Below are 25875 nucleotides of genomic sequence, written 5' to 3'. Positions count from 1 at the left end.
CTTTCTTCATGTTCACACATTTTAGTGCCCAGGGTCAATAAGTAAAATGAGCACAGGCCTGGGAAATAGTTAAGGTTCCTCAAAGTCCTTTGTTTCCTCTTCATAATTGAGGTGGAAAAGCAGCAGCCTAAACAATGTTAAAATTGCTGGAGAGCACATGAGCACACGTGAGCACGATCTTAGCAAGACCCTAAACCTGTAACTAGTGTAATTTTGTGTTTTCCTTTTTAGCTCCGGACCAAAATTTAACAGTGCCATCCGAGGAAAGATTGGGTTGCCTCATAGCATCAAATTAAGGTTTTTAAACATACTTCTGAATTGTTTAAATTGTTTTTTAAGGAATTACTGTGATGTATTTTTTTTTGTAACTTGTGAAACTTTTTAACTTTGCAGTAGACGACGTTCCCGAAGCAAAAGTCCATTCAGGAAAGACAAGAGCCCTGTGAGGTAGCTGTTCAAATATACATATATATGAATATACATACATTTTTAAATTTAGAGCTTACAACTTCTGTAACAATTTGTTAACGAAATTACTGAAAAAAACCTAAAAGCACTTTGACAGTTTATGTTTATGCTAGATTCAGTGACTGTAACTTCAGAGAATATTAATCTTGATTTTTATTTTTGGTAGTATTATAAATTCAAATCAATGTGAATATAAGTTTTCAATAGCTTTTGTTTTAACTTCATGTAATTTAAAAATAAAGGACCATTTAAATGTGGAAGTATTTACTAAATATGCTTAACTGTGAAATTAAGTTATTAAGAAATAAGTTAATAATTGGAAGTGGAGCTGTGACTAGTGAGCAGAGCAACTCAGGGACAGTGCCCTGGCCCTGAGTTCAAGCAAAAAAAAAAGTTATTTGCTATAGTCTTACTTGAAGTAGCCTCATATAAGAATAAATTTTGCTGACTTTTTGTTCTCTTCTGAGAAAAATTTTTTTTTTGGTCGGTCGTGGGGCTTGAACTTTGTCCCTGCGTGCTCTTTAGCTCAAGGCCAGCATTCTACCACTTGAGCCACAGAGCCACTTCAGTTTTCTAGTGGTTTATTGGAGATGAGAGTCTCACTGACTTTCCTGCCCGGGCTGGCTTTGAACTGAGATCCTCAGATCTCAGCCTCCGGAGTAGCTAGGATTACAGGAGTGAGCCATTGGCTCCCGGCTCTTATGAGGAAATTAACTGTATCTCAGAGGTCTTGAAAACGGTTTTAGTAAAAGGAGGATGGGTAGGGGCTGGAAAGGTGGCTCAGTGGTAGAGCGCTTGCCTTGCATACATGAGGCCCTGAGTTGGATTCCTCAGCACCACATAAGCAAAAAGAAAAAAGCCGGAAGTAGCACTGTGGCTGAAGTGGTAGAGCGCTAGCCTTGAGGCTGAAGAGCTAAGGGACAGTGCCCAGGCCCAGAGTTCAGGCCCCATGACTGGACCCAAAAAAAAAAAAAATCATGGGTAATGTTCAACCCTGTGGACCAAATGAGGCACACATACTAAGTATTAGTTGTTTATAGACTCTCTGCTATCTATCTATCTATCTGTCTATCTTTTTTTGTGCTAGTCTTTGGGCTTGAACTCAGGGCTGGGGGTATCTCTAAGCTATTTTGCTCAAGGCCAAGATTCTACCACTTTACACAGCTCCATTTGCAACTTTTTTTTTGTAGTTTGGTGTGGAGATAAGAGTCTCATAGACTTTCATACCCAGGCTGGTTTTTTTTTTTTTTTTTTTTTTTTTTGCTTTTTTTTGTTTGTTTGTTGGTTGGTTTTGTCGGTTGTGGGGCTTGAACTCTGGGCCTGGGCATTGTCCCTGCACTCTTCAGCTCAAAGCAGGCACTCCACCACTTGAGCCACAGCACCACTTCTGGTTTTCTGAGTGGTTTATTGGAGATAAGACTCTCACAGACTTTCCTGCCTGGGCTTTGAACCTTGATCCTCAGATCTCAGCCTCCTGAGTAGCTAGGATTACAGGCATGAGCCACCAGTTCCGGATACAGAGATTAGCATGGCCCTGCACAAGGATGAAAGGCAAATTCGTAACACATTCGCTATTTTTAAAGAGTTTCTGTTCTTAATCTGAATCTAGTTGAGATGTTTAAATTGTCTTGCAGATCACCTGTCTGCTGATTTTCCAATCACTTGGAATCATTTTGTTAGTGAAGTAGTGATTTTTTTTTTTTCCCAACCTGCACTTGTGCCTGATAATATTCAGAATGAGGATAAAACATGTTTAAGAGCTGTTCCTCACTTGTTCAAGCCTCTAATCTCGTGGTAAAGCTATCAGCCTTGAGTCAAAAAGCTAAAGGACAGCACCGAAGTCCTGAGAGAACAGTATGCACACAGACACACACAGCTGTGTGTACGGCTGGAGGTGTGGCTTAGGTGGTAGCTACTAGCCTGTGGGCAAAAGTACAAAATCCTGAGTTAAGTCTCAGTACAAATAAAACAAAGTCACATTTTATAATAGATGTTAACACATTTATTTATTTTCATTAAAATCTCCCATTATTTGAGAATTTATTGACTATTGTACGTTCTCATCCTTTCTGTATTTATCCACGTTAGTGTATGTGCTCCTGAAGTGAAACACTAAAGCAGATTGCAGAATAAATTCTGTAATCCCAGCACTTGGCAGTGTGAGGTGAAAGGATTCAGGAATTTGAGTCCAGCTTATGTTAGTAAAGACCCTATCTTAAAAAAAAAAAAAACCCAAATAGGCCAGATACTTGGTTGACACTGATTTTCTAGGTCAGTCTGGACTAGCAGTTGAAGGCTAGGAAGGTGGGTTAGTGTTAGAGTGCTTGCCTTGCATACATGAAGCCCTGGGTTCAATTCCTCAGTACCACATAAACAGAAAAAGCTGGAAGTGGTGCTGTAACTCAAATGGTGGAGCATTAGCCTTGAGCTGAAGAGCTGAGGGATAGTGTCCAGGCCCAAAGTTCAGGCCCCAGGACTGACCAAAAAAAAAATGCAGTTGATAAAGTGTGGACACTAGATTGCACTTATAAATAACTCATTTTAGCCGGGCGCCAGTGGCTCATGCTACTAGCTACTCAAAAGGCTGAGATCTGAGGATCACGGTTTAAAGCCAGCCCAGGCAGGAAAGTCTGTGAGACTCATCTCCAATAAACCACTTGAAGACCGGAAGTGGTACTGTGGCTCAAGCAGTAGATTGCTTGCCTTGAGCTGAAGAATGCAGGAACAGTGCCCAAGCCCCAGAGTCAGAGTTCAGTCCCCACAACCAACAACAACAACAAAAAAATCCTCGTTTTCATCTGAATTTGTAAAATTAGAATGCTTCATCTTTGGGATTATCTCTAAGTTGAGCATTTCTAATTTTCAAACAATGATTTTACATTATGGTTTTATTCTGAGGAGGCATCATTATGGATTTTGAATATGTCTCAAATTTGTTATTGGGCAGATAGTAATTATAGTTAAAACTGGTTATCTCAGGCTGGGAAGGTATCTCATTGGCTCAGTAGTACAGTGCTTGCCTTGGATGCATGAGGCCCTGGGTTCAATTCCTCAGCACCACATAAGCAGAAAAAGGCAGAAGTGGTGCTGTGGCTCAAGTGGTAGAGGGCTGGCCTTCAGCTTTAGAGCTGAGTGACAGAGCCCAGAGTTCAGGCCCCATGACCAATAACAACAAAAAAAGAATAGCACTCTACCACTTTGAGCCCCAGGTCCACTTTTTTTTTTGTCATGGGGCCTTTACTCTGGGCCTGGGTGCACTCCCTCAGCTCTTCAGCTCAAGGTAAGCACTCTACCTTTTGAGCCACAGCTCCACTTAGGGGTTTTCTAGTGGTTCATTGGAAATGGGAGTCTCAGAGACTTTTCTGTCCTGGCTGGCTTTGAACTGTGATCCTCAGATCTCAGCCTCCTGAGTAGCTAGGATTACAGGCGCGAGCCACTGGCACCCTGCTACTTTCGTTTTTTTTTTTTTTTTTTTTTGAGGGGGGTGGTGGTCCAGTCGTTGGTCCTGAACTCTGGGCCTGGGCGCTGTCCCTCAGCTTTTCAGCTCAAGGCTAAAGCTCTACCACTTAGCCACAGCGCCACTTCCGGCTTTTTTCTTTTTGCTTATGTGGTGCTGAGGAATCAAACCCAGGGCCTCATGCATGCAAGCGCTCTACCACTGAGCCACCTTCCCAGCCCCGCTGCTTTTGGTTTTTAAGTGGTTAATTGTTGATTAGAATCTCATGGACTTCCTTGACCGGACAGTCTGAATGGCCACTGTCAGATGTCAGCTTCCTGACTAGCTATGATGACAGGTCTGAGCCACCAGCTCCCAGCATGTGTTGGGATGTAGTATCAAACTAATTTAGACTTGTTCTAGACATTGAATTAGAAGATGTTGCAAAACTAATTTTGTATTCTTTACTCCTGTTAGGGAGCCTATTGACAATCTAACTCCTGAGGAAAGAGATGCAAGGACAGTTTTCTGTATGCAGCTGGCAGCAAGAATTCGACCAAGGGATTTAGAAGAATTTTTCTCTACAGTAGGAAAGGTAATAATGGAGGAAGACTAAATGGGTGGAAAAAGAGTTTTGCTTTTAAATTATATATATGGTTTTTATTTTATTTTATTTTATTTTTTGTCGGTCGTGGGGCTTGAACTCTGGGCCTGGGCGCTGTCCCTCAGCTCAAGGCGAGCGCTCTACCACTTGAGCTACCGCGCCACTTCCGGTTTTCTGGTGGTTTATTGGAGATAGGAGTCTCAAGGTCTCTTGCCTGGGATGGCTTTGAACCGCGATCCTCAGATCTCAGCCTCCTGAGTAGCTAGGATTACAGGCGTGAGCCAACCAGTACCCGGCTTGGTTTTTATTTTTAAGTAGTTGTACAAAGGGCTTTTCATTCAAGTCAGTTTTTAAGAACAAAGCATCTTGCTTAATGTCATCACTTTCATTGTTCTCCCCCAGTCCTCCCAACCTGCCTTCTCTCTTAATATGTAGATTGATTGATTGATTGATTGATTTAATTTAACCAGCCAGTCCTGGGGCTTGAATTTAGTGCCTGGGCATTGTCCCTGAGCTGCTTTTGCTCAAGGCTATACTCTGCCACTTGAGCCACAGCACCATTTCTGGTCCTTTCTGGTACTAAGGAATCAAACCCAAGGCTTCATGTATGCTAGGCAAGCACTCTACCATTAAGCCACATTCCCAGCCCTCAGTGCAGTATTTTTATTGTCAGTGTGGCAAATAAAAATTGGAATATGTCTAGACTCCCTATCTTTCCTTGGGTTTACTAGGAAATTGTTTTTTGTAAACTGTCCATTGGTGCCTTTTTGCATATCTGTAAGGATATGTAGTGTTAAAATTTGGTATCCTTTAACTACTATATCAAAAGAAAGGTGATCTGGCACAAGCCTATAATACTAGTTATTTGGAGCCCAACCTGAGCAAAAACATTTTCAAGTTGGGTCTGAACCAGTGATGGGGCATAGTGGCTTGTGATTGTCATTCCCGACAGTGTGGGAGTACATGTAGGAGGATTATATCCCACACTGGCCTGGCTATAAATTGAGCATCTACCTTGAAAATTACCAGTACTAAAAGACAGGTGACATGACTCAAGTGGTAGAGGGGCTGTCCAGGAAAAGGCTGTAAATTTGATCTCCAGTAATAACCAAAAAATGATACAAAGAGGAGCTAGGAACGTCAGTACCATGGGGTTAACGGGTAAGGGGAGAATCGTTGAAAGTTACCTGGGTTACAACAGACTGACAGACTAGCTTGAATTTTATGTTAGCCTATAGTTGTGCTTCAACTTAAGACCTCTCCTCTTGATGGGCTTTTTTTTGTTAGTGGCTGAGACTTTACCACTTCTGGCTTTGTTCTAACTGATTGGAAATGAGTTCTCTGCTTTGTCTGGGTGGGCTGGCTATGAACTATGATCCACAAATCATAACCCTCCTGGAAAGTAGCATTATAGGTGTGAGCCACAATTCCCTGGCCATATATACTTTTTATTATTGGTTTTTTTTTTTTTTTTTTTTGTTGGTCGTGGGGGTTGAACTCTGGGCCTGGTGCTGTCCCTCAGCTCTTCAACTCAAGGCTACCTCCCTACCACTTGAGTGACAGCGCCACTTCTGGCTTTTTACTGCTTATGTGGTGCTGAGGAATCCAATCCAGGGCCTCATGCATGAGAGCGAAGCAATCTACAACTGAGCCACCTTCCCAGTCCTACTATAGACTATTAAAAGGTAGTAAGAAAAATATACTTGATATTTCAGTAATATCTACAATTTGTGTGTGCCTGGGAGTGTATACATACACACTCTTCCTAGAGTTGAGCTCAGGACCTGGGTGCTGTCCCTGTGGTTTTTTTTGTTCAAAGCCAGTGTTGTACCATTTCAGCAACAGCTCCACGTCTGTCTTTTGATGGTTAACTCGTAGTTCCCTAAGAGTCTCAAGGCCCAGGGTAGTTTGGAACTGTGATCCTCAGATCTGTCTTCTGTGAAGCTAGGATTAAAAAATTGACATGGTGTAGCACATGCTTAGCATATTTGGAGGTGGCCGTAGGGATTACAAGTTAAAGGCAAGCATTTTCTACAGGAAAAAAACCTGTCTCTAGAAAAATATTAAAGTAGTGGGGATATAGGTCAGGAGTAGAGCCTGTGCTCTGTCTGCATATGCCCCTAAACAGAAAAGGCCTGAAGTTGTTCCGTGGCTCAAGTGATACAACACTACTAGCCTTGAGAAAAATAAGTACTGATAGGCTCCGGGACAGTGCCTACGCCCTGAATTCAAGCCCCAGGACTGGCAAAAAAAATACTTACATCTTTGTGGTTTATTATGTATTATTGTACAAACAACCTTATTATTTCTTTGTAGGTTCGTGATGTAAGGATGATTTCTGATAGAAACTCAAGACGTTCCAAAGGAATTGCTTATGTGGAATTTGTGGATGTTAGCTCAGTGCCTCTCGCAATTGGATTAACTGGCCAGCGAGTTTTAGGAGTGCCAATTATAGTACAGGCATCACAGGTAATTTTTTTTATTTTATTTGTGAACATACTGTACAGAGGGGTTACAGTTACATGGGCCGGATAATGCGTACATTTCTTACCAAGCATTGCAGCCTCCTCCTTTGTTTACCCTTCACATCCCTTCCCAGCTTCCCCCCTCCCCCCCCCCTCCAGTCCCAATCCTTCTGCCCCCCCCCCCCCCCCCCATCACAGGTAATTTTGTGTTAGCAGTTTGATTTGCTGTAATAGTGTTCTATGGTCTTGTGCTTTGCTAGGTTAATCCCCAAACCCTTAAGTCACATTCTGGGTGAGTGGGTCCTTTCTTTGTTTCAGCAAGGCAAAATTTTCTTTTGCTTAGAAGAGTTCACCATTGGGAAAATAAGCACTTTGTGGGGGTTTTTTGGTCAGTCATGGGGCTTGAACTCTGGGCCTAGGTGCTGTCCCTCAGCTCTTCAGCTCAAGGCAAGAGCTCTACCACTTGAGCCACAGCGCCACTTCTGGTTTTTTTTGGTGGTTTATTGGAGATAAAAGTCTCATGGACTTTCCTCTCCAGACTGATTTTGAACAGTGATCCTCAGATCTCAGCCTCTTGAGTACCTAGGATTACAGGTGTGGGCCACCAGCGCCCAGCTATCCCAGGTACTCTTGAAGCAGAGAACATGATGGATGTTTAATACACATCAATAGCAACTAGGAGCAATACCTCATATTCAAAATATAAGCTGGGTATGGTGGAACTTGTTTGTCACCCATATATTGGGTGATATAAATAGGAAGACCATAGTGTTGTTCCTGAGGTAAAAACCTCACAGTATTTAAGAAATAAGCTTAGCCAAAAAGGAGTAAGTTCATGTAGTAAAATATTTTTCTAAAAAGCTCTAGGCCCTGAACACAAAATTCCAGCACCTGCAATGCAATAACCTCCTGCCCTCTCTCACCTAGTTGATTGAGAGGTAATAATTAATTGAATTGAGAGTTCCAAATTTGTCTGCCTGTACTGACTATAAACCATTAGTCTAAAATCTCAACTTCCTGAATAGGTAGGATTGATTACAGATGTCGCCTACCAGCACACACCAGACTTCTTTAGTAATTGTTGTTGTTGATAGTGGTGTGTGTGCATGCCTGTGCACATAGAAGTGCATGCTAGGTCTTGGGACCTGTCCCTTTACTTTTTGACTAGAGGTGCTCTGCTACTTAAGCAACACTTCCTACTATGTTTTTCCTGTTGAATTGGGGCTAGAGTCTCATGGGCGTTTCTGACCATGCTGGTATCCAACCATGATTCTCAGATCTCTTTACTGACTCGGCCACTATTAATAGTTCAATACAATGTATTATATTCCTGTTGTACAACAACCATCATTTTCAGAAATTATATTGCCAAATAAAAATGTATCCAAAAAGCCATAGTCCTGTATTTTTTTTGCCAGTCCTGTTTGATGTCTGAATTTGTCTATTACTAATGCTTTATAAAGTAGACTTAGCATAATCTTTTATTTACTCTCAATTGTCATTAAACATTTTAATCTGTTTCCTATGATTGGCATTAACAATCAGAGTATTATATCATGTATATTTTGTCTTGATTTACTTGTAGGCTGAGAAAAACAGAGCTGCAGCAATGGCAAATAATTTACAAAAAGGCAGTGCTGGGCCTATGAGGCTTTATGTAGGCTCATTACACTTTAACATAACTGAGGATATGCTTCGTGGGATCTTTGAGCCTTTTGGAAGGGTAAGTCTATATATTCAACAAATCTTTATAAAGTGTCAGGTTAGAAAAAAATTAATGATTTCTGCGGGTCTACTTAATTTTCTGTTAATACTTTGCAAAGAGTGGTTGTTTTGAAAGATTTTTGTGATGTCAACATGCCTCACAAAAACATATATTTGTACAGTATTTTCACAATAAAAGAAAAAACCATATTTGAAGCCAGGTGCTGGTGGCTCAGGCCTGTAATCCTAGCTTCTCAGGAGGCTGAGATCTGAGGGTTGTGGTTCAAAGCCAGCCTGGGCGGCTTTGAGACTATTATTATCTCCAGTAAACCAAGTGGCTCAAGTGATAGAGTGCTTACCTTGAGCTGAAGAGTTGAGATGCAGGGCCCAGGTCCAGAATTCAAGCCCCATGACTAAACAAAAAATAAATAAATAAATAAAAATTTTATATATATATATTTGAATACAAAGAATGTTATGTAGTTGATGAGCATGGGGATAAGTACCTGAAATTGAGATACGTAGGAGGCTGTGAGGGTGGATAAAATAGTTAGGACTTCCTAGGTATCAGATTTCCCTTTTTTTAAATAAAAAGTTATTGTTACTAGTGGTACAAAAGGATAATTCCCTAAGGCAGGTTATTAGCATATATAACTCATAGTCCATGTCACCCCTTTCTTTGTTCTCCTCCATTTCCTCCCTTCCCATCCCTATCCCCAAATTAGATAGTTCAGTTTTTATATAATGTACATTGAATATAATCACTACTTTTTATTTATTTTTTTTTGGGTCCAGTCATGGGGCCTGAACTCTGGGCTTGGGCACTGTCCCTCAGCTCTTCAGCTGAAGGCTAGCACTCTACCACTTGAGCCCACAGCGCCACTTCTGGCTTTTTTCTTTTTTCTATGTGGTGCTGAGGAATGGAACCCAGGGCCTCATGCATGCAAGGCAAGCGCTCTACCACTGAGCCACCTTCCCAGCCCCTAATCACTACTTGTTAATTCTAATGCTACTGTCTAATGCATAATGTATGTTAGAATCTTTTCTAAAATTCTTCATGAATAAAAGGATACTTTGTGTGTGTGTGTGTGTGTGTGTATGGTGATTGTGGTTGAATGTGTCAAAGTTTTGCTTAGTTTTCCAAAGTGGCTTCAACATGTGATTCTTCCATCTCAGGCCACTTGAGCCACAGCGCCACTTCCGGCTTTGTTTTCTGCTTATGTGGTGTTCATGTATGCAAGGCAAGCACTCTACCACTGAGCTACATTCCCAGCCCCATTTTAAAAAAAAGGAAATAAAAGTTTAAAAGAGTTGTATTCCATGCTAAGTATCAAACCCTAAGCCCTGGAGCCCTGGAAAGCCCTATTTCCTAAACTGTTCCTTTGAGCACTATGATAATCTTACTTTATTTCTGGATATTTTTTGTTGTTGTTGTTATTTTTGTGGCCTGAACTCTGGGCCTGGGTACACTCCCTTAGCTCTTAGGCTCAATGCTAGAGTTCTACTATTTGAGCCACAGTGCCACTTCTGTTTTTATTTTTGTTTTTTTCCGTATGTAGTGCTAAAGAATCAAACCTAGGGCCTCATACATACAAGGCAAACACTCTACCACTGAGCCACATTCCCAGCCCCTTTTTCTAGATTTTGAGAATGTGTTTTTTGTAAATTTAAGATGATTTAGGTATGTGTCAGTGTATGTTTTGGGGTCTATTTCCTGTGCTTACAGAGTTCCATAAAAAAGATGTCTGAAAAGTAGTTATCTGGTGTAACTTTGTCATAATATAAGAAATAGGCTTGGAGCTGGGAAGGTGGTTGTGGTAGAGCGCTTGCCTTGCCCGCATGAGGCCTTGGGTTCGATTCCTCAGTACCACATAAGCAGAAAAAGCTGGAAGTGGCATTGTGGTTCAAGTGGAAGAGTGCTAGCCTTGAGCTGAAGAGCTAAGGTACAGCGCCCAGGCCCAGAGTTCAGGCCCCACGACTGGACCCAAAAAAAAAAGAAAAAAGAAATAGGCTTATACAGTGACTAATTCAGAGAAATCCCATGCATTTCAACAAACGTAAATGGAATTTTTGTTGTTCATGTTGTGCCCTTGGGATAAATGGACAAGTGAATGCTCACTATCACCTTCTGTGAATGGGAAAACGTGTCATATATATACATATATATATATGTATATATGTATATATATGTATGTGTATATGTATAAATGTATATATGTGTAATGTAATTTTTTTGTATTTGTTTGTTGGTATTGGGGTTTTAACTTGGCTTCTCATTCTCATTTGGCATTTCTCTCAAGGCTTACATTCTACTTGAACTTCATCTTGAGCTAGCACCTTTTTGCTGATTAATTTGGGTTTGTTTGCAACAATTGATAATCCTCCTCAGTTCTTTCTCAGCTTCCTGAGTACCTAGGATTACAGGCGTGAACCATCAGCACCCAGGTGTTTCCATGCTTTAAACTTACCAAAAATTATGTTTTTTAATTTTAGATTGAAAGTATCCAGCTCATGATGGATAGTGAAACAGGTCGATCTAAAGGATATGGTTTTATTACCGTAAGTAATTGCTATGATTAACAACGTTATAAATCGAGAAGCATAATGAAGCTATTGGTTACTAATTTTAAGGGATTAGTTTGTAGCAGGTTAAGGGTCCTAGCACTGACCACCACACACATAATAAAATGGTAAGTCTTTTGCAAGACCAAATTTATTTATTGACTGATATATTGATTGATTTGGCACTCATGACTTGGGATTTTTTTCTCAAGGCTGGCACTCTACCACTTAAGTTACATTCAGATTTTTGTTGCTGAATTGGACATGAGAGTTTCATGGACTTTTATCTTTTGAGCTGTGGCTGGAACTATGAGCCTCAGATCACAGTCTCCTGGGTATCTAGAATAAAAATGAGCCACCATTCCCAAACTGAGAGGTCTAATTTAACAACAAACTAAAGGTCACATTGTAGAATGCATGTCAAACGAGAGTAGGATACCCTGAATTCAGTCACTTTTTTTGTTGTTGTTTGTTTGTTTTGTTTTGCCAGTCCAGGGGCTTGAACTCAAGGCCTAGGCAGTTGCCCGTGAGCTGCTTTTGCTCAGTGCTAGAGCTCTACCACTTGAGTCACAGTGCAAATTCTGGTTATGTGGCACTAAGGAATTGAACCCACGGCTTCACACATGCTAGGCAAGCAGTGTACTACTAAGCAAAATTCCCAGACCTCTACCAAGTTTTTGTGTATTTCTTTTTTTGGTCCCTTACGGGGCTTGAATTTATGGCCTGGAACCTGTCCCTGAGTTCTTTTTGTTTAATGCTAGTGCTTTTTTTGTTTAAGGCACAGTGCCACTTTGGTTTCCTGATGGTAATTGGAGATGAGTTTCATGGACTTAACTTGCCTAGGTTGGTGTTGGATCATGATCCCCAGATCTCATCCTCTTGAATAAGATTACGAGCATTAGACAGGTGCCTGGCTTTTTTCTTTTCTTTTCTTTTCTTTTAATTTTTTAACCCTTCTGGTTATGGCGATTGAATAAAGGGCCTGAGCCCTGTCCCTAAGCTTTTGTGGTCAAGGCTAGCATTATACAACTTTGAGTCTCAGCATTACTTCTAGGTTTGTTTTTTTTTTCTCATATTTTCCTGCCTGTACTGACTTCAAGCTGCCATCTTCAGATCTCCAATTCATGAGTACTAGGTTTGCACGCATAAGCATTCCCATCAAATTTTTTGTTTCTGATTTTTTTTTTTTTTAAACCTGGTTGCAGTTGGATCATGCCTATAATCCTATTTACTCAGAAGGCTGAGGTCAGAGCATCACAGTTGAAAGCCAGCTTGGGCAGGAAAGGCTGTGAAACTCTTTATCTCCCATAAACCACTCAGAAAACCAGAAGTGGCACTGTGGCTCAAGTGGTACAGTGGTAGCCTTGAGCTCAATAAATGAGGGACAGCACCCAGGCCCAGAGTTCAAGCCCCATGACCAACAAAAAAGAAAATTTTTTTGAAACTACTAACAACAAATCTTCAGTTTTTATGAATTATAGCTGTGTGTATAATGTATTATGCCCTTTGCTTTCCCTTGCTAGGTAAATGGTTTACCACCAGACCTTTTGTGCATAGGGGTTTGTTTTTGTCTTGGCAGAGTCAGCATTTCCCCTACCTGTGGATCTTTCACAAAGCTTGGATGTTTGGCAACACGCCATGCATGATTCTTTAATTGGGATGAGGGTGGGGAACTTACACTCATGTTTGTTTTTGAGCCATGTTCCTGGACAATAGAACATAAGAGTCAAATCTTTCTTATGGGATTAGTTAAATTAACTATTTATATATTGTATTCCTATCCTTAGTTTTCAGACTCAGAGTGTGCCAAAAAGGCTTTGGAACAACTTAATGGATTTGAACTAGCAGGAAGGCCAATGAAAGTTGGTCATGTTACTGAACGAACTGATGCTTCTAGTGCTAGTTCATTTTTGGATAGTGATGAACTGGAAAGGACTGGAATTGATTTGGGAACAACTGGTCGTCTCCAATTAATGGCAAGACTTGCAGAGGGTAAGTTTTTTCCTAGTAATACCTTGCAATCAGCTCTCAATGGAATCTATATTATATCCTATTTTACTTGACAGCATAAGACAAATTAGATTTAGATTTGCTTCATGAACATACTTGGGAATAAAATTGTTTGCAGGTATTGCAATTCTTTGTCCTCATCTGTGATCTCTTCTAGTGAAGTGTGACTCAAGTAGTAATCTACAAAATTAATTTTTCCATTCTCACCTATTAAGGACTTCAAGATCTATTCTTTTACAGGCACAGGTTTGCAGATTCCACCAGCAGCACAGCAAGCTTTACAAATGAGTGGCTCTTTGGCATTTGGTGCTGTGGCAGGTAGGAATTGAATCTTTTCTAATTTGAAATCGTTGTTTTTTTTTCATCTAATTCGAAAATATGCCAAATTTCTCCATTTAAAAGGACTAACTGAGAATTCAATTCATCAAGTACTTTTAGGATAAAAATTTCCATAATTCACATAAGGAAGTTTAGCTTTAAGATAAAATTATTTGCTAACTAGGATAAGATGTCAGGGTATTATTAAATCCTACATTCAACTTTTAGTTGAAATTGATAGTATCTGAATATTCTTACTTAGGATTCATTAAATAAGGTTTTAGTAATAAATTTTCAGAAAACATTCAGAATCTCTTTATCTTTACTGCCAGAGTAAGATGACAGATAATACTTGTTTTCTGAATAGTAAATGAAAATTTGAATTGAGGATGAGCTGCGAGATTTAGACCAAGGGGCAATTAATTGACATTTTATTGCAAGTCCCCAGTGTATCTCTGACACCCTCAAGTGTTACCAGACAGCAATAGTCTCCATCTAGTCACAGCAGGACTAGGGGAGGATAAGCTTGTAATGGTCTCCCTAACTAGGTAAGGAGGTCTCACCGCACAAGCACAACTCATTTTCTGCCTAGTCTGGCTTTGAACCAAGGTCCGGTATGAGTCACTGGCACCAACCTGGGTTTTCTTTTTTTCTTTTCTTTTTTTTTTTTTGGGGGGGGGTGGTCATTCGTGAGGCCTTGAACTCTAGGCCTGGGAGCTGTTCCTCAGCTCTTCAGTGCAAGCCTAGTGTTCTACCACTTGAGTCACAGCACCACTTCTGGCCTTTTCTGTTTAAGTGGTGCTGAGGAATGGACCCAGGGCTCATGTATGCAAGGCAAGCACTCTACCACTGAGACACCGTCCCAGCCCCCCCTTTTTGTTCTAGTTCCGGACCCTTATTTTCTCAAGGATAATCCTCTGCCAGTTGGCCCATAATTCTGCTTTGGAATTTTGTGGTTAGGGGTAAGTCTTAGAGGGGTGGGAATCTGGCTTATTGGTAGAGTGCTTGCTTAGCATTCATGAACTCCTGGGTTTGATTCTTTAATACCACATAAATAGAAAAGGCTGGAAGTGTCACTATGGCTCAAATGGTAGAGTGCTAGTGTTGATCACAGAAGCTCAGTTAAGAGGGCCCATGCCCTGAGTTCAAGCTCTAGGACTGGCCAAAAAAAAGTCCTTGGGTCTTTCTTGTTCAGGCTGGCTTTTGGAACTATGATCTCAAATCCCATCTTCCTGAGTCCATAGGCTTTATATAGGCCTGGGCCACTGGTCTCCGCCCTTTTTTTTTTTTTAACAGTTGTAAATCAGATAACTAAAATGTGTTTTTTTGTGTGTGTATATATGTGTCTCTGTAATGAGGTTTAAACCTGGGACCTGGTTTTTTTGTTTTTGTTTTTTTTTTCCCCTGGGTCCGGTCATGGGGCCTGAACTCTAGGCCTGGGTGCTGTCCCTCAGCTCTTCAGCTCAAGGCTAGCACTCTGCCACTTGAGCCATAGCACCACTTCTGGCTTTTTTTCTTTTTGCTTATGTGGTGCTGAGGAATCGAACCCAGAGCCTCATGCATGCAAGGTAAGCGCTCTACCACTAAGCCATCTTCCCAGCCCATTTATTTTTTGTTTTTTATTTTTTTTTGTATGTCAAGGGGCCTGAACTCTCTGGGCCTGGGCCCTGTCCCTCAGCTCTTTAGCCCAAGGCTAGCACTCTACTACTTGAGCCACACTGCCACTTCCAGCTTGTTTTGCTTTTTCTCCTTATATGTGGTGCTGAGGAATCGAACCCAGGGCATGCAAGGGAAGCACTCTACAACTGAGCCACCTTCCCAGTCCCTAGATTTTTTGATGTAGGATAATGCTCTAACATTCGGACATTCAGGAACAATGCCCAGGCCCTGAGTTCTAGTTCCACAACCAACAACAACAAAATATTACCCAATTGAACTTTTTTTAATGTTAAGTATTATCACTACCAGTATCTCTTTATTTTTCCTTGGTGAACTACTGTAACTCCCTGGGTACTCATTGTGTAGTTAAGCTTGTTAAGCTTGGCTAGTTGTGATAAAATTGTTTATATCCATATCTACTAATCTGTTTAGTAATCTTACATACTGTTTACGTTTCCTTTCTTTTTTTTTTTTTTCTCTTCTTTTTTTTTTGTCCTTGGGCTTGAACTCTGGGCTTGGGCCCTGTTCCTGTGCTCTTCAGCAAGGCTAGCGCTCTACGACTTGAGCCACAGTGGCACTTCTGGTTTTCTAGTGGTTTATTGGAAATGATAGTCTTTTGGACTTTCCTGCCTGGGCTGGCTTTGAACCACAGTCCTCAGATCTCAGTCTCCTGAGTAGCTAGAATTACAGGCGTGAGCTACAGCCACCCGGCTTTCTTTCTATTTATTAAAATGGGTTGCTGGGCTGGAAATGCCTTATTGGTAGAATGTTGTCCTAGCATGAAGTTCTGGGGTTGATTTCTCAGTACCACATAAGCAGGAAAGGCCAGAAGTGGCACTGTGGCTCAACTGGTAGAGTACTAGCCTTACGTAGAGAGATGCTCATGGACAGTGCCTGGGCCCTGAGTTCAAGACCCAGGACTGGCCAAACAAACACAAAAAGATGAGGTGTTTTTTTGTTTCTTTTTCAGACTGACATTGGTACTGAGCTAATAATCAATACTTAAGTTTTTGTTGATATGCAACACTTTAAGGTAAATATTTGTAATTAGATGTTTTGTCTAGGTGATCATCATTAAAACTTTTTATGGAACTTGGGTGCTGGTGGTACTCCTAGCTACTCAGAAGATCAGATCTGAGGATTACAATTTTTTGGGGGGGTGGGGGGAGGGGTCCGGTCCTGGGGCCTGAACTCAGGGCCTGAGTGCTATCCCTCAGCTCTTTAGCTCAAGGCTAGCGCTCTACCACTTGAACCACATCGCCACTTCTAGCTTTTTTTTTCTGCTTATGTGGTGCTAAGGAATTGGACCCAGGACCTCATGCATGCAAGGCAAGTGCGCTACCACTGAGCCACCTTCCTAGCCCTGTGGATTACAATTTGAATCTAGCCTGAACAGAAAAATCCCCTAAACTCTTTACCTCCAATATAGTAGCAAAAAGCCAGACTAGAGGTGTGGGCAGAAAAGCATGTTATATTTATTTTCTGTCCCTGTCTTGAGGCTGGAAGATTAAGAGGTAGGTGCTCTCTCTAAGGTTTTTTGCTCAAGCTAGCGCTGTACCACCTGAGTCACAGATCCACTTATAGCTTTTTTGTGGTTAACTGGAGATAAAAGTCTTTTTTTTTTTTGGGTCCAGTCCTGGGGCCTGAACTCTGGGCCCTGGGCGCTGTCCCTCAGCTCTTCAGCTCAAGGCTAGCGCTCTACCACTTGAGCCACAGCACCACTTCTGGCTTTTTTTATTTTGCTTATGTGGTGCTGAGAAATCGAACCCAGGGCCTCAGGCATGCAAGGCAAGGGCTCTACCACTGAGCCATCTTCTCAGCCCTTTCCGGCTTTTTTCTTTTTGCTTATATGGTGCTGAAGAATTGAACCCAGGGCCTCGAGCATGCAAGGCAAGCACTCTACCACTGAGCCACCTTCCCAGCCCCGAGATAAAAGTCTTATGGAGGATTACTCGTGTCAGTTACCAGCATAGAGCTAGAATCCTTATTTTCTGAAACCCATGCTCTGTTTCCTGATTTGTCAGAAATGGTTTACAGAATGATATTTGCATTTGTAATTGGGATTGAGATACACATTTTATAGCATGGATTTCTGTTATCTATACATTTTCCCCTTTTTGGGAAAAATGACAATCTGTTATAATTAACTTTTATTGACAGTGTTCCTATGGTCATATCTTCAAGTTCCTTCAGTATATACCACTTATTTTCTTCAGCTTTCTGAGATGCCAATTTTGAGCAAGTAAAAGTCCATATAAATTAATAGTCTTTTGCATTTGATGATAGGTTACTAATAGGAAGCATTTCCTACATACTGTTTTCTGACATTTTAATGCCAGATAGTCTTACATTAATAAAATCCCCCTGCTAGTTAGCCTTCTTGCTGATTGACAAAATACCTTCACTGTAGAAATGTGGACACTTGTGTTTCAAAGCATATCCCCAAAAGTTTCTTTTACTTTTCGTAATGTCTGATGTTTATATTTCAATTAGGGTATATAAAACATATTAATAGTCTATATTTTTTTTATTAAAATTTCAGTTTAGTACACAAAGCCTTCAATTAATATTATTGAAGTCATATTGTCAATTTTTATGCCAGCCTTAAATTTAGATCTGATACACAATTTGAAAAATACTGTTTTATAATAGTGATATTCTTGCTAATTTGGCTCCTATTGAGCATGTTTACAGCTTTTTGGTGTATATTGTTTCAAAATTCTGGTGTTAAATACTGCCACTGTTTAATAAATAAAAGCTCAAATTTCTAAGTACTTGGAATTGAATTCTCAAGATCAGGGTTTTTCACACATTTTTGACCGGTATGCTCCCCTTTCCCCATTTCCCATTATTCCCAACAGAAGACTTGCTATTATTGTGGAATGTATGTGAGATAAGTATAGTAGGAATAGGAAGAAAGGTGTAAATTTTCTAGGGCACTAGGAATAAAAAGGCTCCAAAGCCTTTTCAATGAGGAATGGGGAAGGAGGTTTTGCTGCCAGGTATTGTTACTAAGCTTATTTCAATAAACCCTGCTGTTGTAGTCCTCTTTTTATTAATGCTTTACTGACATTTACCCTGTTAGTTGAGGCTCTTCATTGTTCCTGCACTGAGCTGTAGAATTCTCTTTTGTTATAGATTTGCAAACACGACTTTCACAACAGACTGAAGGTGAGTGTAACTTTTTTTTTTTCCTTTGAATTAGAATTAAATGTAGTTAAGGCTTAGTTACTTTATCTTATTTGGTAAAATGGTTTGGATCAAATGCCAGATTGAGACATACTGGTTTACAGAGAGTAATCTATTTCTGAGCACCTAACTTAGTACATTAATGGAGAAATGAAAATGTCTGTGCTTGGTTTTCTCTTAGTTTCTAGCTTTCCACTGGGGGCTTTTAGGTCAGTGGTACATGTGAGGCCTGGCCTAGCTGGCTGGATTAATCCTATCCTTAGCACTTCAAAACCATTAAGCCCTATATCGTTAAATATTCATGCTTTGACTGCTCTTACGATTTTATATAAAGAAAAATAAAATTTACTTTCAAAAAGAAATCAAGCAAGGTGCGGGTGGCTCACACCTATGATCCTAAATGCTCAGGAGGCTGAGATACGAAGATCTCAGTTCAAAGCCAGCCTGGGCAGGAAAGTCTGTGAGACTCTTATCTCCAGTTAATTAGTAGAAAACCAGAATTGGTATTGTGGTTCAAAGTGGTAGAGTGCTACGTTTAAATGAAAAGGCTTAGGGTCAGGATTGAGATGTAGTCAGAAAACTTGTTGATCATGCATGGGAGGCATTGTGTTCAAGACCTGCTACTAGGACAACACACATAGACACATTCATCAATTTTTGTTTAGAATTTGTATTCTGATAATGATGATTAGTACGAGCTTGAGCTAAGACTAGAAGTAGGTTTAAGTCTATATTGCATGCTTTACTTAGCCATAATTTCTTAGTTTAAATGATCAAATGTCTACCCTTTGGCCACGTAGTAATTTCCTATTCAAATTGGGTACCTTCTTTTTCTTAATGTTTATTGTTTAACCTGTGATTTCTTTGTCCTTGGTGATAAGTATTAAATACATTTGTAAGTCTTCCCATAAATGAAAACCATGCACTCCTAACAAATTTTTTTCGAGGTAGAAAGGTATTTTTGTTATATACTGCATGTGATATATATTGAATTGTTTTTTGTTTTTAGTAAGTTTTCTAATATTTTTCTTATCTAAGTTAATTTTAGATAATTTATAGGTTAAGCCCTTTCTGTTTTTAGCTTTTTAAAGTATAATGAAAATAGTCTTGACTTTTTTTTTTTTTTTTTTTTTTGAAAATCCATTTTTGTTACATTGCCCAGACTACTTTTAGGCTTATAAGATTTTCCACCCTATTGTAGCACTGTTCTGAGGTTCTTTTCTCCAGTAGAATTTGACATCAGCTTTTTTAAAAAAATACTTTTAATTAACATGAAAGTATTTATGCTTTGAAGGAAACATAAGGAAAAACCTTCATTATTGTAAATGAAGCTCTGTGAAAGAAAAGTACTTGAAGGAAAGTAACATACATAGTTTAACCAGAAACAATTAGTCTTTTTAAAGGTGTCTTATGTATAGCCCTAATTTTTGTTTACTGGAATGTATCTCATACTTCCTCAGATAATTGTTGATTTTTGTTACCTTTCTTAATGCATTGTTTTATCCTTAGCATTGTTTGTTATGCATTGGAAAGAAATTTGGTCAGATAATATGATTACGGTGAGTTCTGTAACAGCTACTGGTAATGCTTTTGTAAGTCCCATAAAAGCATGGAGCACCTATTTTTTAAAGTACTCTTAACTTCATTCTTAAAACATGTATGTGCTTTTTATTTGTGTATTACAGTGGCTGGTGTTTTTAAATTATCTTAATTACATAAGCTAGTCTTTTCAGTATTTTCCTATTTTGGTAAGAGATAATCTTTTAACAGAAAGTATGTATTCATGTGCAGAAACCAAGAAATAGGGAGGTATAGATTTATTTAGTCTAGAAAATGACAGTTTTATTTCTGTTAATGCAGTATAAATTCTAGCTCTCCTATGAAAAATCAACCTTGAAATTATCTTTGTCAGCCCTCTGCCCATATGTTTCATATCTGAGTATTCACATAATTATAGATTGAAAATGGTGGGACCTGGGAAATTTCATATATACCTTGCCTGTGCAATCATTTTTACTTGAACTGAATAATGTAACAGCTACTTATAGAGCTTACATTATATTGGGTATTACATAATTATTCTAGATATGATTTAGTGGCTGAGTCCTTTAACATAGTGTTAAGAGGGATATTACTTATATTCAGAAAATGAGATTTAAAGATTTCAGCTTGTAAAATTTCAGGCTGTCCAATTACCCAGCAGAAAGCCATAAATAGAGCTGTGGCTCAAGTTGCCAGCCTTGAGCAGCAAAGCAAAATGAGTGTGAGTTACTGAGTTTAGTCCCCACTCCTGATCCCAAAGAGAGGGGTGAGAGATTGAGGGAAAGGTATATTAGTTAAGTGGGTTATTTTCTTATTACAGAAAATAAAAAATTTTAAGATGATGTAGTCATACCCATAAACCTTAAGGGTGTGGGGATTAGGTTTTAACATTTCAACACATTTAACATGAAACTAATTTCTCCGTGTTTTTTTTTTTTTAAGCTTCAGCTTTAGCTGCAGCCGCTTCTGTCCAACCACTTGCAACACAATGTTTCCAGCTGTCTAACATGTTTAATCCTCAAACGTAAGTATGCTTAAGTACACATTGGACCTTGTAATAATCTAATTTATCTCTTATTTGCAAGGCTGGCATTTTATAGGCTTTGAGCCAAGCCTGGAGCCTGCAAAGTTTTAAGATGGGAAAACGAAACTACTTACCCCATCTTCCCTTATTCTATTTCATTAACCATCATCCAGCTGACCTGGGTTTGCATGTGTGTGCCACCATGGCTTTCGACAACAGAAGGAAGGGTGGGGTACTGGGAATGTGGTTTAGTGGTACAGTGCTTGCCTAGCATGCATGAAGCCCTGGGTTTGATTCCTCAGCACCACATCAACAGAAAAAGCTAGAAATGGTGCTTTAAGTAGTAAGAGTGCTATCCTTGAACAAAAAAAGCTCAGAGAAAGGCCTTTGGCCCTGAGCTCAAGCCCCAGTACTGCCTCCCTCCACCTGCCCTCCCCCCCAAAAAATGTTGGGAGCTGGGTGCCAGCGGTTCATGCCTATAATCCTAGCTACTCAGGAGGCTGAGATCTGAGGACTGCAGTCCAAAACCAGCAAGGGCAGGAAAGTATATAGGAGACTCCAGTCAATCTCCTGAAAAGCTGGAAGTGGAAGTGGCTTAAGCAGTAAAGCCACTCCACTTCAGCTGAAGAGCTCAGTGACAGTGCCCACCCATGCCCAGAGTTCAGGTCCCACGATGAACCCAAAAAGAAAGAAAATTTTACTAATTGCATAGTGTTTGTTTGTTTTTTTACTGTTTGTATACTATTTACAGGACTTTAAAATTTGTTTTTTACAGAGAAGAAGAAGTTGGATGGGATACAGAGATCAAAGATGATGTGATTGAAGAATGTAATAAACATGGAGGTGTTATTCATATTTATGTCGACAAAAATTCAGCTCAGGTATTTTGATTTTTAAAGTAACAGTGGTAGAATATTGCTCCGTTTAGTTTCTTATTTTTACATATTTGGTGGGGTATTTTTTGTTTTTTTTTCTTTAATGTGAGCTTCTTTCACTCAAGACCGGTACTTTACCACTTGTGCTACAGTAGCACCACTTTGGCTTTTTCTCTTTATGTGGTACTGAGGAATTGAACCCAGGTCTTCATGCGTGCAAGGCAAGTACTCTCCCTACTACTAAGCCACATTTTTGTTTTTTGGATTAGTCATGGGGCTTGAATTCAGAGACTGGACTCTTGTCCTTGAGCTTTTTCCTTCAAGACTAGCAGTAATCATATCAGGGCTGGGAAGGTGTCGCAGTGGTAGAGCGCTTGCCTTGCATGCATGAGGCTCTGGGTTCGATTCCTCAGCACCATATAAGCAAAAAGAAAAAAGCAGGACGTGGCTCTGTGGCTCCAGTGGTAGAGCGCTAACCTTGAGCTGAAGAGCTGAGGGACAGCGCCCATGCCCAGACCCAAAAAAAATAAAAAAGACTAGCACTCTACCACTTTGAGCCGAATTCATTTTGAGTTTTCTAGTAGTTAATTTTTTTTTTTTTTTGCCAGTCATGGGACCTGAACTCTGGGTCTGGGCGCTGTCCCTCAGCTCTTCAGCTCAAGGCTAGTGCTCTACCACTGGAGCCACAGTGCCACTTCCGGCTTTTTCTGTTTATATGGTGCTGAGGAATCGAACCCAGGGCCTCATGCTTGCAAGGCATGCACTCAACCGCTGAGCTACCTTCCCAGCCCCATCTGGTAGTTAATTTTAAGAGAAGAGTCTTACAGTATTTCCTTTCCTGGCTGGCTTTGAAAAGTGATGCTTGAATCTAAGTTTTTGGAATACCAATTTTTATGTGGGTGAAAGTAAGGGCCTGGTATCATCCTTAAGGCATTTTGTTCAAGGATGGCACTCTACCACATGAGCCACAACTCCACTTCTGGCTTATTTGGTGGTTATATTGGATAGCACATTGTGGTCCTTCTTGCCAGAGCTAGTTTAAATTTTGATCTTAGAATCTCAGCCTCTTGAACATCCAGTATTAAAGTGAGTCATTAATCCATGGGTTTGATCATTACATAATTAAGGTACGTTATATGATGATGGTTCTTTTCAAGGAGAAACATCATATCAGTAGGTTGTCCATGCCATGCTAGTTTTCAATATTCTATTGATTTAGCCCAAAATGCAGGATTACAGCATCTGTCAACCATTCCTGTTCTACAATTTGCCTTAATATACTGACCTAATATACACTGCAACATAATTTCTAAATGAAAGTATTTCCAGCGTCTTCCACATGCTAAGTATTCATTTTGCTTGTTGGAATTAGAAGCATTCAGATACTTTATGGTAATGCATTACTTAGTTATTTCTTTGGTTATCTTGAGTGAGTCATTACATTTATTTTGTTTTGTTTTTGTACTTTAGGGCAACGTGTATGTGAAGTGCCCATCAATTGCTGCAGCTATTGCTGCTGTTAATGCATTGCATGGCAGGTGGTTTGCTGGTGAGTTTTGTTTTTATTTTAAGTGATTTAATTTTCAATACTACTCAAAACACTAAGCATAACAACATCTTTTTATTTCAACAGGTAAAATGATAACAGCAGCATATGTACCTCTTCCAACTTACCACAACCTGTTCCCTGATTCTATGACAGCAACACAACTACTGGTTCCAAGTAGACGATGAAGGAAGATATAGTCCCTTATGTACATAGCTTTTTTTTTCTTGAGAATTCATCCTGAGTTATCTTTTATTTAGATAAAAATAAAGAGGCAAGGGTCTACTGTCATTTGTATACAATTCCTGTTACTTTGAAAAAAATAAAAATGTTAACAGGAATACAGTGTGCTCATTCTCCCTAACTAGCATATCCCACTGTATGCCAAGTTGTTCTCTTGTTCTGCCTTTTAAAATGTTCATGTAGAAAAATTACATTAAGGATCTATAGAAATAGTTCTAGGAGGAACAAATGTACATTCTGTCAAGTCAGACAGATAAGTAATTTTTTTATTGTTTTAGGAGTCTTAACTTTTTACACAACAGTTACACTTCACATTTCACTAATTTTGATATTTGGCTCATGATTTATCAACAGTGTCTGAAATACACATTTAAGTGTATGGAAATTAAGATAGCTAAGCAGCTGTTTGGCGAGCATCTCATCTTGCATACTGATCATCTGGAGCAAGAAAGGGAGATTTCACAATTATATTTCTTGATGGTAACTTTTTAGTTAAATGTACCTGTAAAAGTTTCTTTGTAAATACTGTGTGTTCTGGTGTGTCTTTAAGATTCCAAACAAAATAATAACTGCATTTCCTGAAGGTATTTAATAAGTTTGTGAAGCAAGGCACTCAAGCAACAAGTGGGAAATGCAGAAATAGGTTTTGTCTGGTTTCATATATATATATATAATCTTTGCTCTTTTTAAGCTCTGTGAGCTCTGAAATATATTTTTGGGTTAATTCAGTGTGTTTGACAAGACAGCTTGATATTTCTATCAAATGACTTTCATATTGCAACAATCTTTGTAAGAACCACTCAAATAAAATTCTCTTAAAAAGGCCATAAGAAAGCTTCATTTTTCAAGTTTTTAAGTCATAGAAATTATTTTAAAAGTAGTTATTATAATCTCATGTAGGTCTGCCCGGCCTTGATTTTATTAATCTCCTCAGTACTTATATTATTGGCATACAATACCATGTCCATCTGGGTATTAGCTATTACATTATACTCATTATAACAGATTAGATTATTGATAATAAATTTAGGGGAAAACCAAGCAAGGGCTGGAATCTTAAAAGTAATACAGTACTTACCATGTAAGTGTCAGGGCCTGGGTTCAAGCTCCAATATGGATAAAAACACATTTAAGTTTGTACTTTTTCTCTGCATACACCACTACTCAGTTTATTCAAACCTGTGGTGTGTTCTGGTCCTGGTACACTTTTTAGCTTTTCTTTTTTGCTCACTGCTGGCACTCTACCAAATAAGCCACCCTACTTTTGGCTTTCTGCTACTTTAGTTTTTTTTTTTTTTTTTTTTGGTCAGTCTTGGGGCTTGAACTCTGGGCTCGGGCACTGTCCCTGTGCTCTTCAGCTAAGGCGAGCTCTCTATTGCTTGAGCCACAGTGCTACTTCCGGTTTTCTGGTGGTTTATTGGAGATAAGGGATTTCAGGTTTTTGTAGTGGGCAGCAAGTTTTCACAGGAAGTATCCTAGCTTAATTTTTGTTTCTGGTTCTGGTGTTTTAATTCTCTTCATTGGAACTGTCTGGGCCTTTTGTACTCAAGGCTAGTGCTCTACCACTTGTGCTACAGCTCTGCTTTCTGTCATTAATGGAAAATAAGTGTAATTGTTCACAGCTGGGTGCCGGTGGCTCACTGTAATCCTACTAAGGAGACTGAGATCTGAGGATCAAGGTTCAAAGCCTGCCAGGAGAGACTCATCTCCAATAAACCACTAGAAAAGCAGAAGTGGCACTGTAGCTCAAGCCATAGAGTGCTCGCCTTGAGTCCAAGCCCTGTGACCGACCCCCCCCCCAAGGAAATTGTTCAGATTTTTTAGAAGACAATATCCTAGTGGAAAAAAAATTTTTTTTTGCCAGTCCTGAGGTTTGAATTCAGGGCCAATTGAGCCATAGCACCACATCCAGCCTTTTCTATTTATGTGGTACTGAAGAATGGAACCCAGGGCTTAATGCAAGATAATATAGCTAAGCCACACTCCCAGCCTCTTAGTGAAATTCAAGTTTTTTTTATTGTATTTTGTTCTTTTTTTGGGTCCGGTCATGGGGTCTGAACTCTGGGCCTGGGCGCTGTCCCTCAGCTCTTCAGCTCAAAGCTAGTGCTCTTCCACTTGAGCCACAGCACCACTTCCGGCTTTTTTTTGCTTATGTGGTGCTGAGGAATCGAATCCAGGGCCTCATGCATGCAAGGCAAGCACTCTACTGCTGAGCCACCTTCCCAGCCCC

General features: G+C 39.8%; 1 protein-coding gene across 4 annotated transcripts in view; it reads left to right on the top strand.

The window, feature by feature from the left end:
- The window catches only part of Rbm39 (RNA binding motif protein 39), a 37747-nt gene extending 13268 nt beyond the window's left edge, over nt 1-24479 (top strand). Inside the window, exons 5-17 of one of the 4 annotated variants that reach the window (XM_042694407.1) lie at nt 232-297; nt 394-447; nt 4382-4499; nt 6825-6977; nt 8559-8696; nt 11171-11236; nt 13027-13231; nt 13490-13567; nt 18365-18397; nt 20900-20981; nt 21757-21862; nt 23327-23405; nt 23490-24479. In XM_042694407.1, the coding sequence (XP_042550341.1) occupies nt 232-297; nt 394-447; nt 4382-4499; nt 6825-6977; nt 8559-8696; nt 11171-11236; nt 13027-13231; nt 13490-13567; nt 18365-18397; nt 20900-20981; nt 21757-21862; nt 23327-23405; nt 23490-23590 (1279 nt within the window). In that variant the 3' untranslated portion in view covers nt 23591-24479. Of the gene's footprint in view, nt 1-231; nt 298-393; nt 448-4381; nt 4500-6824; nt 6978-8558; nt 8697-11170; nt 11237-13026; nt 13232-13489; nt 13568-18346; nt 18398-20899; nt 20982-21756; nt 21863-23326; nt 23406-23489 lie in introns of all 4 variants that reach the window. The other 3 variants (XM_042694406.1, XM_042694409.1, XM_042694408.1) reach the window with 3 other exon arrangements.
- Nucleotides 24480-25875: the final 1396 nt, after the last annotated feature.

The sequence above is a fragment of the Dipodomys spectabilis genome, unplaced genomic scaffold (genome assembly GCF_019054845.1).
Source record: "Dipodomys spectabilis isolate Male_0828 unplaced genomic scaffold, ASM1905484v1 ptg000175l, whole genome shotgun sequence".
Taxonomy (NCBI): Eukaryota; Metazoa; Chordata; class Mammalia; order Rodentia; family Heteromyidae; genus Dipodomys; species Dipodomys spectabilis.
This window is presented reverse-complemented; position numbering and strand designations above follow the sequence as displayed.